Raw genomic sequence first — 15,067 nt, 5'->3', positions numbered from 1 at the left:
TAAACAGATTTGTAAATTACTTCTATTTAAAAATCTTAATCCTTCCAGTACTTATCAGCTGCTGTATGCTCCAAAGGATGTTCTTTTCTTTTTTGAATTTCCTTTCTGTCTGACCACAGTGCTCTCTGCTGACACCTCTGTCCATGTCAGGAACTGTCCATGGCAAACCTATCCTGGTACGGACAGTCCTGGTCCAGCAGCTGATAAGTACTGGAAGGATTAAGATTTTTAAATAGAAGTAATTTACAAATCTGTTTAACTTTCTGGCACCAGTTGATTTAAATAAAAAATGTTTTTCACCAGAGTACCCCTTTAAACAGACAACCACTGGCTAGACACGACATAAAGGATCAGAAGGTTTATCTGAGCAGATTTTATGAATTATGCTGACAAACATTTCCAGGACAGACAGTGGTATAGAATGCAGGTTTAAATTATAAACTGAAAAGTGGGTACAAATATGCACATTCTGATAATAAGTTAGCTAATGGCCCCATAAACATTGACACTCATTTCATCCAGCATTAAAAAGAAAAAAACAAGAAAAAAAACAAAACACCCATGCATGATGTAGGGCAACAGAACTTCCTGAATTGTCAGTCCCTTGTGAAGTATCCATTCATTCTGTGCAAGAGAAAATGTAAACTCTAGAATGAAGGAAAGGGTTCCTGTTTGGCTCATATTATGAGTGATGGTTCAGCTTTGATTTAAGCTGTTCAGAAGTTATGGAAAAATATACACGATACAAAAATCCATCATTACTGTGGTTCTCCATGATGCAGTCGGAAATCCAGTCAATATCTGGTGCTCCATATTTAAATCCAAAGTTCATAAATATATTTAAAAAAGAATGAGGATCTGAAAATGTACGTCTGGTATCCCTTTTAAATATGGAGTGCCGCGTGATTGTATGTAACGCCTGCAGCATTAGGCTTGTCGTTCCTTCCATCCCACCCCAATCACATTTTGTCTTTGACCTGTACTCAGAGATAAGAGCTACAATAGTACCCGGAACGTTTGGCATGTTTCTATCGCTCTTCTAGCTGGAGATTTTATGTGATCATTTGGGTCCTAGAGGCTTCTGGACTGGACGTTGACATCTCGTCGTCCTGGTGCTAGAAGCCCACAGAGATTGGATAGTCCATTTCTAGAGGTCATAAATATATATATTTATAAAACCAATTCCTAAGAACAGAGATTGCAGGAGACTCTGCAGATTTGAAATGTCTTGACCAAAGTGCAAATTATTCTCCCACTAATGGGTTGCGATCATCATGAGGACCCTTGATCTTCTTTGGGAAAATAGAGATTGAAGTTGAAGGTTTGTAGAATATGCTCCATATTTCTCCTGCAGAACCTCGGTGGCAGCTGTCTAAACTGGTCGGTGATGCCAACCTCTGAGACCTTAAAATAAAAGAAAAGATTAAATGGAATGCTTTATGTGGATTATAATGTTTATTTTGCACATATCACATCTTATCACATCTTATGCTTTTATTATCGGGAATGTGATGTCACGAGTCTCCACCCCGCATCGCCAGTCATCCGGCATGGAATGAAGTTCGCTTCCTGCACTGGATGTCTGGGGTGCCGCAGATGAAATCACTATGGATAAGGGACAAGATGTCTAGGGGTGGAGTGCCCCATGAAGGCAGCCATAAACACTGTCAACTGGATGAGCAGTTGGTCACCAGCTATCTCTCCAAATCTCTTCATATACATTTGTGTTGGGAATGAAAAAAAGGATGGGGAAAGCTGCTTCAAGACTCCTCTGGTGTTGGCTTACGTCTCCAAGAACAAAATGATTGGGCAAATAAAATTCAGCATGCCGAATGCTTTTTTTTCACAACATCATCTGGCAGGAGAGAGTATGAAAGCCCCCATGCACATAAGATGACTGGCCAGTCCTAAGATGACACATGTCTAATGGGAATTTGGGCCATCAAGTTAAACCTTAAATTTATGATCAGTAAGTCCAACTTCAACACGCCTAGGGGGAAATTTATCAAAACCTATCCAGAGGAAAAGTTGCCCAGTTGCCCATAGCAACCAATCAGCTAGCTTCTTTCATTTTTAGCAAGGCCTCTACAAAATAAAAGAAGAGATCTGATTGGTTGCTATGGGCAACTGGGCAACTTTCCATTTGCACAGGTTTTGATAAATCTCCCCCCTAGTGAGTAGGTTCAGCCCATACAAGTCTAATGAGTATGGAGGTCTTTAGGATAGGCCATAAATGATCAGTAGGACCAAATGTAACACGCCTGTGCTTAGTATTTTAGGTTAGCCCTGTTCAATTCAAAGGACTGAGCTACAGTACAGGCTCACCAATGAGCACTGCAGCCCAATAGTTCTGCTAATTGGTGGGGATCCTAGGAGTCGGGCCTTAAAGGGATTATCCATGAATAGAAAAACAGAGCAAATTTCTTTCAAAAACTGTTCCCCGTCTGTCCTCAGGTTGGGTGTGGTTTATTGAAATGAATGGAGCTAAGTAGTAATACCACATACAACCTGGGGACAGACGTGGAGCTGTTTTTGAAAGAATTAGCTGTGTTTTTCAATTCCTGGATAACCCCTTTAACAATCTTATCCTAAGAAAAAACCCTAGCAAATACTAATGAATGCTAAATATAAAACAATAAAAGTTATATTCTACCTCTTCATTGAAATTATTTGTGGGAGACTACACAAGAACATAAAGAATTTCAACATTGGTGATTTTACACCTATAAGGTAATTTGTACGTCATTATGTATGATAAAAAAAAATATGTCTAATGTATTTAATACTAAATAAAAATTCACTGTATAATTTCATTGTGAGACAATTTTCAGCCTAATGTATAGGCTTGTGTTGGGCATTTGGAGGAACTCACTTTCTGGTCATTAAACAGTCATTCATGGAAGCAATTCAATCTCCTCATTTGGACTTAATTCAATAAATCTGCATCACATAAGATATCTAAATGAATTACGCTGTCCATTTAAATACCAGCAAGTGCTCCTTACTGGATAAACACCAGAGACAAGGCTAAAGATTGTCATTGGCACGCCATCTCTTCTGCCCATGTGGCATCATTTTAGGCCATGCTATGTAATACATTCAAAATTCTATACTATGTTTATATGAGTTGAATTTGTGGCATGGGTGCATTCAGTTCATTTGAGCAAGCTAATGACGCATCCTTCAATTTTTGCAGGAATCTGAGGGGACCAAAAATAAGCAATTTTTGGGGTCTGGAATTTTTCATATGTTTAGGCCGTTGACTGTGCGAGATAAGGAATGTGACAATAAAATAGTTTGGACAATTTTGTGCATGGCAATACCATATATGTTTATTTATTTATTTTATTTTATTTGGAAAAAAGGTAAAGGGTGATGATTAAAATTTTTATTAGGAGGAGATTTTTATTTATGTTAAAGGGGTACTCCCATGGAAAACTCAACTGGTGCCAGAAAGTTAAACAGATTTGTAAATCACTTCTATTAAAAAATCTTAATCCTTCCAGTACTTTTTAGGGGCTGTATACTAAAGAGAAATCCAGAAAAGAAATGCATTTCCTCTGATGTCATGACCACAGTGCTCTCTGTTGACCTCTGCTGTCCATTTTAGGAAATGTCCAGAGCAGTATATGCTTGCTATGGGGATTTTCTCCAGCTCTGGACAGTTCCTAAAATGGACAGCAGAGGTCAGCAGAGAGCACTGTGGTCATGATGTCAGCAGAGAGCCCTGTGGTCATGACATCAGAGGAAATGCATTTCTTTTTTGGATTTCTCTTTAGTATACAGCCCGTAAAAGTACTGGAAGGATTAAGATTTTTTAATAGAAGTGATTTACAAATCTTTTTAACTTTCTGGCACCAGTTGATTTAAAAAAAAAAAAAAAAGTTTTCCACGGGAGTGCCCCTTTAACCTGTTCAGGACCAATTACGTAACCTTACGTCATGAGTCCGCTCCCGATCTATAACGCGGGGCCACGGCGTGGCCCCGCGTCATAGGGTCGGGTGTAGAAAAATTCTTCACTTACACCTAAAATGATAAATGCTTCACTTACACCTACAATGATAAATGCTTCACTTACACCTACAATGATAAATGCTTCACTTACACCTACAATGATAAATGCTTCACTTACACCTACAATGATAAATGCTTCACTTACATCTACAATGAGAAATGCCAGCCATGGTACATGCAGAATGTAACCTCTAGACATGATGTGAACATAAGGGGAGATTTATCATTGTGCGGTTGTGTGCAGTCATTCCTCCTGCCTTTTTCTTTGCTGTGTTTTTGACTTACTTTCCTCAAATTTATCAATAAGGCGCACAGACTTTGATACATTTTGTACAAATAAAAAATCACCTCAGAACTTCCTGTAGGATGTCACTTTTCTTAGGCAAGGAAGACATGGTATGTATTTTTTTGTGCGCTCATGGTTAATAACTTTTCACTGCATTTGGCAGTCAGTTTTGCAGAAAGTCTCTATTTTGCAATTGCACAAAACATTTTCACAAAAACTGCACATAAATTTTGGCGCCAAATTAGAGTTAAAAAAAATGTCAGGAATAAAATAGTAAATCTCCCCCATAGTCTACATAGGGTTATATGGCTTATATGCATATTACATAACATAGGCCCTAAAAACCACAAACATTATCTGACTGCCATGAACCTACAGGAAACTACTTTCCAGGTATACAGACAAGATAAAGATAAAAAAAAGAAAATATTTAATAAAAAAAAAAAGCTCCATAATAACTGCACATTCAATGCCAGAACAGATAATGGTCAAATTGTAAATTTGAATGTTACTGTAGAAAGGGATTGCACATTATTTCACCATGCCTGCACAATGAGATAAGGAAGATATATATTAAAGTTTCCCGGCCAACATATTACCTATTTTGTCCTTGAGCCTATAAAGAAATGCCATTTCTGCTTGAATTATGTTTGTTTTGATTTGGCCATTATAATAAGCTCTGGCACACACTCACTGCTACAATTTGAGGTTGTAAATCCCTAGCAAGATGGGATTTATGCTCGTCTTGTAGTTCAGTCAATTTGGTTGCCAGTTAGAATTTTAGCTGATGCCAACATTATTTAAGGCCCAATGCCTCATGGACGAAGTGACCTCTTACTAAAGAATTATGGGGATTCCATTCTGAACAAGAAGTAATGTGATCAAAATACACTGCTCAAAAAATAAAGGGAACCCTTAAACAACACAATGTAACTCCAAGTCAATCACACTTCTGTGAAATCCCACTTCTGTGAAATCCCACTTCTGTGAAATCACACTGTCCACTCAGGAAGCAACACTGATTGACAATCAATTTCACATGCTATTGTGCAAATGGAACAGACAACATGTGGAAATTATAGGCAATTAGCAAGACACCCCCAATAAAGGAGTGGTTCTGCAGGTGGTGACCACAGACCACTTCTCAAATGCTGGTGGTGCTTTCACTCTAGTGGTAACATGAGATGGAGTCTATAACCCATACAAGTGGCTCAGGTAGTGCAGCTCATCTAGGATGGCACATCAATGCGATCTGTGGCAAGAAGGTTTGCTGTGTCTGTCAGCGTAGTGTCCAGAGCATTGAGGCACTACCAGGAGACAGGCCAGTACATCAGGAGACATGGAGGAAGCCATAGGAGGGCAACAACCCATCAGCAGGACCGCTACCTCTGCTGTTGTGCAAGGATGAGCAGGAGGAGCACTGTCAGAGCCCTGCAAAATGACCTCCAGCAGGCCACAAATGTGCATGTGTCCACTCAAAGTCTGTCAGAAACAGACTCCATGAGGGTGGTATGAGGTCCCGACGTCCACAGGTGGGGGTTGTGCTTACAGCCCAATACCATGCAGGACGTATGGCATTTGCCAGAAAACTCCAAGATTGGCAAATTCGCCACTGGCGACCTGTGCTCTTCACAGATGAAAGCAGGTTTAGACTGAGCACATGTGACAGACGTGACAGAGTCTGGAGATGCCGTGGAGAACGTTCTGCTGCCTTCAACATCCTCCAGCATGACCGGTTTGGTGGTGGGTCAATAATGGTGTGGGGTAGCATTTCTTTGGGGGCCGCACAGCCCTCCATGTGCTTGCCAGAGGTAGCCTGACTGCCATTAGGTACCGAGATGAGATCCTCAGACCCCTTATGAGACCATATGCTGGTCCGGTTGGCCCTGGGTTCCTCCTAATGCAAGACAATGCGAGACCTCATGTGGCTGGAGTGTGTCAGCAGTTCCTGAAAGAGGAAGGCATTGATGCTATGGACTGGCCAGCCCGTTCCCTAGACCTGAATCCAATTGATCACATCTGGGACATCATGTCTCGCTCCATCCACCAATACCACGTTGCACCACAGACTATCCAGGAGTTGGCAGATGCTTTCGTCCAGGTCTGGGAGGACATCCCTCAGGAGACCATCTGCCACCTCATCAGGAGCATGCCCAGGCGTTGTAGGGAGGTCATACGGGCAGGTGGAGGCCACACCCACTACTGAGCTTTATTTTGACTTGTTTTAAGGACATTACATCACAGTTGGACCAGCCTGTAGTGTGGTTTTCCACTTTGATTTTGAGTGTGACTCCATATTCAGACCTCCATGGGTTGATAAATTTGATTTCCATTGATAATTTTTGTGTGATTTTGTTGTCAGCACATTCAGGACAATGTAAAGATGAAAGTATTTCATACAATAAGTTCATTCATTCAGATTTAGGATGTGTTATCTTAGTGTTCCCTTTATTTTTTTTGAGCAGTATATTTTTAAAGCCTGCTAATAGTTTTATCCAAAGTATGTTCAAATAGTTTGCCTTTGGTGTAGAGGATTTAGAATCTTTCCGGCAAATTTTATGAAGTTAGAATTTGAGAATGAGATTAAGACAAATGCTGTCTGAAACTTTTGCTTCATACTAAATTGCGCATGGTGTAATATTGAAAATGGGAATTCATATGCATTGAAAAAGTTTTTCAAGTTTTGGCTTGACAGTATTCTGTGGCATAAGCAGGAAGCTACCAGGGATTGAGGACATACATAATGGACAGCAAGGGACTGTTCAATGTAGATAAACCCTTAGGCTATGATCACACAATGGAATTTCTGTGCGGAATTCTACATTGGAGATTCAAACATCTGGCGTGGAAATTCAAATTCTGGTGTCCGCAGAAAGAACATGTCTATTCTTTCTGCGGACCCCTCACAGAAATACATTGCTGTCTATGAGACGGCACATTTCCAAGAGTTCTCTGTCGGTGCTCCACTGTCAGGAGAATGTATGCATGGAGATTGTTCGTGCGGACATTTACCCGTGTGAACATAGCCTTATATTAATCACTGGTTTCCTTGATTTGATATCACCAATGAAAGTTAAGGCTGTCTGTGCAATGCACCAATGAACCAGGTCTTTTGAAGAAGAGCCACTCTGTGCAGTTTGATATATTCAGAAATGACTAAACTACTAATATCGCAATATGTTTCTAATGGGTAAGCAGCATATCATATGGTAATGTGCCTTGTGGCTATGTGACAAAGAAGAAGGAGATACACTACTTACTTTATATTTAGGTGAAGAAGTGCTTTTACCAAAATAGCAATGATGGTTAAAATGAGCAGAGCTGTAAGTGCGTAGATTGTCCAACCTATAGATAAACAGAGATGTGTCCGTAAACAAACATGATAAACATGATGTGTCCGTAAGGACCACATAGTTAATAATTCTTCCTAAAATTCAAAGTCCCGATAAGGGGCATGGCTATCAAAGAAAAGTGATGTGGATATTAACATGTCTAGCATTTGACTCAAAATATGTGACCATAAATACATCAGTGCATATACTGACTCCCATGAAAATATGTATGGCTAATAAATCTTGTACTGATCGGATCCAGCGTAATCTGAATAAAAATAGACTGAATGTTTTGCAACTGATATTTTGTAGCATAACAATTGCTATTCCAAAAGTAATATGACGAATCAGATGGTTGGAAATGTCTTACCTGGCACTTGCCCAGTTGGCTGGCTAGGACTAGTTGTTATGACATAAAGGATCTTTGAAGACCGTGCTGCATTGATGCTGAGGTTGGCTGTTTGAGTTATCAGCTCTGTCTGTGTCTGGTTGGATAATTGAGGCTTTTCTATGGTTCTTTCCTTGAATGCTGTCCAAAGACAAATGAAAGGTCATCATAAAGGATACTATACATGTGTATAAAGAAATGTAGTATTCACTAGTTCTTTTAGGCTCATTACACATCATTTTTATACCCAAATCATGTAAGATTTACTGCATGTATTTTTGTGGCTAAATGATGTTTTTTGTTTGGGACACAGCCATGGGTAAACACATCCCCCTCTCACATTAAGGATTTCTCCCTTATGGTCCTATGTTTTTTCTATCTGATTAGAATATGTTTGAATTGTTTATGTGTGAATTATACTTCAGTATTTTATTGTTATGTTCAGGTATTTGTTAATACTGCTACCCCTTTGTTTAGCGGGTGTATCTCCTGGGTGTAGATTTTATATCATGGGGATCTTCCTTTTATTTTATGCAATGATGGTCCAAAGAAGATGTTAACTGTTTGTTCACCATTGTTGAGTATTTAGAGCACATTAAGTTTCCTTTCTGTTTTGTACCTTTCATCATTCTGTTAGCATCTAACAGTTGAGCAATGTGTGTTATTTATGGTGCCCATATTCATGTATTGTATATTTCCATAACACAGAATGTTCTAATGGGTTACAACAAAAAATATTTTGCCCATATCTATTCTACTGAACAAAATGTGATTCGTAACTATTCATGGTGCTACCAAATTGTACTTTCTTTGGTTCTCCAGCTTCTTGCCAATAAACCTATGGGCTTATCTTGTCTCAATTAGTTTTTTTTTAATTAACTGGTGCCAGAAAGTTAAACAGATTTGTAAATTACTTCGATTCAAAAATCTTAATCCTCCATTCAAAAATCTTAATCCTCCAGACCACAGTGCTCTCTGCTGACACCTCTGTCCATTTTAGGAACTATCCAGAACAGGAAAAAATCCGCATAGGAAACCTCTCCTGCTCTGACCAGTTCCTGACATGGACAGAGGTGTCATCAGAGAGCACTGTGGTCAGACAGAAAATAATTCCAGAAAGAAATACAATTTCCTGTGGAGCATACAGCAGCTGATAAGTTCTGGAAGGGTTAAGAATTTTAAATAGAAGTATTTTACAAATCTGTTTAACTTTCTGGCATCAGTTAGCTATGTCTTTATCTTAGCTATGTCTTCGCCTGCCTAATATCAGTAAACTGCAAGTTGGTTGCATTGCTGCTAAGGCTAACTAAAGAATGGTAAACATTAACACCGGTTGCTTTATCTATCAAGTAAAAGCACCAGAATTTTTTGAATATGTCACAAAATATATGTGCCAGTACTTTACTATTTAGGAATGGTAATAGTTATTATTTAGAATTGATCCTAGTTATTATGTTTTCCATAGAAGGGTTACTATGTGGGCTATACTTTTGAGGCATATTGATCTTGGGGCACAATGAATACAGTTGTATACACACTAAGGAATTACAGTATTTGTTAAAACTGCTACAAAACTGAGCTGTACCTTCCCTTTATATCAGGAACTAGACTGCAGGGAAGGTACAGGCTGAAGCCATCACAATCATGTCCACTTTGATGTGACAGACTTGGATAATACTATTTTACTGAACACCGAGACATAACTGTTTAAACATTCCATGAGTATTTGTGTATATATGGATTTTCCTGTGAACAATATAAGTGCTTACAACTATTTAACCCATTTTTATCAGTAAGATGCTGGTATAATCCCTTGTTCTCTGCTTTCACTGGTGATGACAAAGTCACAGACAAGATCATGGAACAGCCGTACAAAACTTCGCCATGAAAATATTTTACTTAGGAGTCATGTGATGTAAGGCACCACCAGGAGGCTTTACTTAGCAGTTCTATGGGTAAATATATGTATCTATGCCATCTTTATTATTAGTAGAAGAAATGGTTGTCTATATCGTAGGCTAAATATCTACCTGACAAAGTGTGGTATCTCCCTTTAATGCAAGTTAAATGCATATATAGGCTATCAGTGGTATACGTTGGATGAAAGTACTCAATCAAAACTGATTTACTATTCTTACTATTGATTTACTATTGTAAACCCGACATGTTTTGTTTGGTTGTGTGCCAGCTTTACACTCTGTTCACACTGGCATCTGTTTATAATGAAAAAATGAAAAAAAATCTTTAAAGCTTATATAGTATGAGAAGTTATAATAACTGTTAGGCAAAAGGAACCTTAAAGAGGTACTCCGCCCCTAGACATCCCCTATACAAAGGATAGGGGATAAGATGTTTGATCGCGAGGGTCCCGCTGCTGGGGAGCCCCGTGATCTCCCTGCTGCACTCTGTGTTCGATTAGAGCATCGGGTGTAGCGCTGGAGGCTTGTGACATCATGGCCGCGGCATGCTCCTGACATCACAGCCAGGTCCCCTCAATGCAAGTCACAAGCCTCTGCCCCGCATCACCAGTTATCCGGCACGGATGTTCGATTAGAGCATCGGGTATAGCGCAGGAGGCTTGTGACATCACAGCCGCGGCCTGCTCCTGACATCACAGCCAGGTCCCCTCAATGCAAGTCACAAGCCTCTGCCCCGCATCACCAGTTATCCGGCACGGATGTTCGATTAGAGCATTGGGTGTAGCGCAGGAGGCTTGTGACATCACAGCCGCGGCCTGCTCCTGACATCACAGCCAGGTCCCCTCAATGCAAGTCACAAGCCTCTGCCCCGCATCACCAGTCATCCGGCATGGAGCGAAGTTAGCTCCGTGCACCAGATGTCTGGGGTGCCGCAGCCAAGATTGTGGGGGACCCCCAGCAATGGGACCCCCCGATCAGACATCTTATCCCCTATCCTTTGGATAGGGGATAAGATGTCTAGGGGCGGAGTACACATTTAGCTATGAACTGTAAGAATCTTGAAGTCATGAAAATATCCCAGAGTCTATAAGGTTATATTAAAGTATAATAAAAGATAAAGGAGACAAATACATGTTTTTGTAAGCAAGAGTCTGCTGCCAGAAATACCCCTCTGTACTCCACATATTAAAGAAGGTTTAAAATGAAGGTCAGGTCTACTTGTTTTGTAAATCACAGTCTCAGCCATGTGAAAAGCTTCATAGACTCCCTACATGTCACAATACATTTTTTCCTGATGGAAGAGCAACCCCCTGGTAACCAACCTGTGTTAAGGACACCAGGTGGGACTTAAAAGGCAGATATTTCTGCTTGGCTGGTTACCTGGAATGCTGACACTCTATTGAATATGGGCTCATTCTGCAGTCTTCTTATAATAACACCCTTAGATACCAGACAATAATGCCCTCTACAGCTGCCTGTTACTTCATTTTTATAGGTAGGGAGGGACCCATTGGAGAATAATTGACCTTACAATAGGAGAACTCACTCAAAGAGAAAAGAAACTTTACACCTTGGACCCTATTGAAAATGTTCAACAACAGAAGACCTTATAAGTCACACATGCATTCTTCTCATAGTCAAAGACAGGACATGATTTACCCCTGTGCAGTTTGAGCAGCTGTTAAAACATACATTACAACCGTCTAGAATATAAAAATAATAGCTACAGATGCACATGTAAAATCTATGTGTTCCAGATACCATCTGTTCAGATCCGATATGGTATAGTTTAGGCTTTAAAATTAGATACTGCCCAAAGCTGTATGCCTGTTGGCAGGACATATTACATATCCTATTCTTCTATCTCTTTTAACTAAAGAGCATGCCAAATTATTCTCAACCAAATAGGCATCCTATTATACAAGACTAGGTTACACGCTTTAAAATATTTAGATTTGAATGGTTTCACTTGGTTGAACTTTTGAAAGTTATTTATTTATATTGTTTTTAATTCTTCTTTATGTGTGCCCTACCCACAGCCCACTGCCTTCAACACTCGGCCCTTCTTCAGAATCCTTCCAACCAGGTGTTATAAAGGTAGGAACTGCATATCATCTCTGCATCCATGGTCCACTCAGCAATCCTCTCAGAATCTCCGAAAACTGTGTCCTTCACAATCGTAGTCAGTTCACTATCATATCCGATCATCTAATACTTAACAGGCCCCTGCTATCTCCCAACAGCAACATGGCCCACAGGGATGTCATTCCCCAACACTATGTTCCTTAACCTCACATAAAGTGCCACAAAATACTGCTACAACCGTATTCACACTTACAGTATCCTGTGCATATTTGATGCACAGAATTTCAAGCTTCAGAGTACAGTGCAGAATACAATGTTAACTAAATGTATGAACACGTCTTCAAATCCTGTACATCAAATATGTGCAGGATACTGTACGTGTGAATACACCCTTAATATATTGCGCCCAGCAGCAGCACAGTTTAAACAGAGCAAACTTGCACTTCGGGAATAGGCACACCTTATAAACCCATTTCACCCACTCTCAATTTCACCCTCTTATAAGCTATATCCCTTATTTCTTCATAAATCTGTGTCTGGTTTTAAAACAATTGGTTGCCACACAATTCTCTATCACTGTTCTATGTACAATAGAAACAAGTCTCCCTCCTAAGCTCTTTGGAAGATTTCTTCAAGACTGAAGTAGGAGTGTGTAAAAAAATTCAACATTTTTACTTTCATTACCAGTTTCATTACCTAGTGTTCCGTTCATTTTAAAAGTAAGAAACTTGTACACATCAAGCAAACTGCATGAGGTGGTAAACAGATAAGATAAAGTTAGATCCAGAAAAGCAAATTCTATCATGTTGAAATTATTCAGAATTGCAAGTCCCAAAGTCATAAAGCCTAAAAAAAAATGTACTAAAGTACCTAGCATGACCCAGTCTTCCTACCTAAACCTTGTGGGAAAGAAAAAGCAACAGTGAAACTCTCATTTTCATATCCTGTCTCTTGCAATAACCGTTTTCTGCACCTGAACAGTTGGCAGGATGTTTTAAACTCCTGGGCAATCTCTGAAGTTTCAAAGTAACGCAATCAGAAAAAGTTGCATAGGTATGCATGGGACTTCAGACAAGAACCCCCATTTGGATTAGGGTTAGGGTTGATTTAGTTCTATGATATTTTAAGTTGACATATAAATAACAAGTGTACCAATTTTCATTGAAATATCTTTAGCCATTTGGAAGTTATGCTGGAGCATATTTACATACATACGTTGAGTTTTACATAAATTGATTATTTGCCATGAAAAAGTTTGAACTCTTACCTTGGTATACAAGTGCAAATCCTTGGGCCTGATTGATGCGATCAGAGAAGAAATACAAGATAACAAAATCTAATGAAATGTTGAAACTTTGCGATGGGTGGTTCCGGCCATCAAATCGTACCAAAACCTGCTTTGTATAGCCATCCAAAAGCTCTACCATATCCCGTGAGTCTTTGATGTCAAAGAATGTAAAGTTAAAATGTATTAAAGCAGCTCCTGGAACTTGAATTGTCCAATAACAGGCTTTTCCTGCTGCATACGAGTCTGGAAAATCTGGGGAGTAGATCACAGCAGCCTCCTTGGAGTAATTTCCACCACATGCTCCAATGAGTGCTGCAAAGAAAAAAATGGTATACTTTATTCAAGGCAATTTTTATTTTGAAGTTAAAGGGATTTTTGGTAAATAAGTAATACTTACCTGCCCAATCCCCCGCCGCTGCCTTACAGACAGTGTTCGCTGGCCAGCTCCTTCTGCTTTCCTCTCATCACAAAGTAATCACCCACTTAGCTAATTGATGGCAGTTCAGCCCTCAAAGTAACTTAAAGACTACCTGTCATCAAACCATATTTTCAAATTTCCCCAATATTCCCTAACTACTCCTAACACCCCTCCTGCCCTTAACATTTTTTTCTGAGCTTTAAAAAGCTCGATATCATGCCTTTCCTCTTGCTCACATTGTGTGAGCTCCCGGTAGGAAATAGTGGGCATTCCCCAGCAGGCGCAACATCACTAAAGCCTGCGAGAGCTGTGCCGCACCATATCCCACACACAGTTCCTGAGTTTGGTCTCCTGCCGGGCCTGGAGGAGACCAAACTAAGCGTTTGATTTGCACAGGGTACAGAACAGAGCCACCTAGTGGCCATTTTTTAAATCACATTAAAAACATATGAATGTTTAGAATTTTAACAGCAAGTAAATAGCAAAATGTCTTATAATTACATAAGGAACACTATATTAATAATTTAGTTTAGTGACAGGTACTCTTTAAGGCAAAAATATACAACTATGGTGACATTACCCAAGAGTTTATACACCACCAGGTAGCCAACACAGTCGTGATGGGACCAATGGATAGAGGGGCAAAGATCTGGCTACCTCTGTCTCCCTTACCTATAGGATTCCCTCTGTCCAAAATTACAGTTATATAAGCAAAAAACAAAGGGATAATGTTTCTATCCTTTTCTCATATAATAAATAAGGAGTGGATTTCTGGATAACTTTATGTAGAGCCCCTCTGCTTTATGTAGGTCACAGACAAGCCACCAGATTCATATACAGTATTTCTAATGTAATCTGAGTCAGTGGTGAATGCTTACCATTTCTTACCATACATCAATCATATTGTCCTGTTTTGCTTAGTAAATGTTTGTATACATTTTTCACAACAATTCTTGATGTTAACATGTTGTAGAAGAACCTTGATTCAGCAAGTGCACAACTCAGATAGCAGAATTATTTTCCTTAGTGCTAAGACACATTTAAAACATGCATAGAGTATGGCAAAGATTATGGGCGCAAACACAAAAATCATATGGTGTCTACACAAACCTTTTAAAAATGCCAAGAATGCAAAACCTGAAACTGACAGCTCAAAATATATTTGTCTGTGCACATTTGAAGAAAACAAAAATGCTGTTGAAATCTACAATGAAACAAATAGAAATATACTAACTGATATTTAAAGAGAAGTTTTCAGTCTGACCATCAGGCCTAATATTAATCTGAGACTTCCTGTTCTGTACAGATCACTTTCCAGAAGTGTCCTCCTTATCATC

General features: G+C 39.4%; 1 protein-coding gene across 2 annotated transcripts in view; it reads right to left on the bottom strand.

Moving 5' to 3' along the window:
- Nucleotides 1-347: 347 nt before the first annotated feature.
- KREMEN1 (kringle containing transmembrane protein 1) overlaps nt 348-15,067 on the bottom strand; it is a 149,830-nt gene continuing 135,110 nt past the window's right edge. For both annotated transcript variants that reach the window (XM_056537222.1, XM_056537223.1), the window contains exons 6-9: nt 13,292-13,624; nt 8,003-8,161; nt 7,561-7,645; nt 348-1,404 (exon numbers count right to left, since the gene is read on the bottom strand). In XM_056537222.1, coding sequence (XP_056393197.1) covers nt 1,245-1,404; nt 7,561-7,645; nt 8,003-8,161; nt 13,292-13,624 — 737 coding nt within the window. In that variant the 3' untranslated portion in view covers nt 348-1,244. The remainder of the gene's footprint in view (nt 1,405-7,560; nt 7,646-8,002; nt 8,162-13,291; nt 13,625-15,067) is intronic.

Source organism: Hyla sarda, chromosome 1 (assembly GCF_029499605.1).
Source record: "Hyla sarda isolate aHylSar1 chromosome 1, aHylSar1.hap1, whole genome shotgun sequence".
Classification (NCBI taxonomy): Eukaryota; Metazoa; Chordata; class Amphibia; order Anura; family Hylidae; genus Hyla; species Hyla sarda.
Note: the sequence above shows the minus strand (reverse complement) of the source record. Positions and strands in the feature narration are given on the sequence as shown.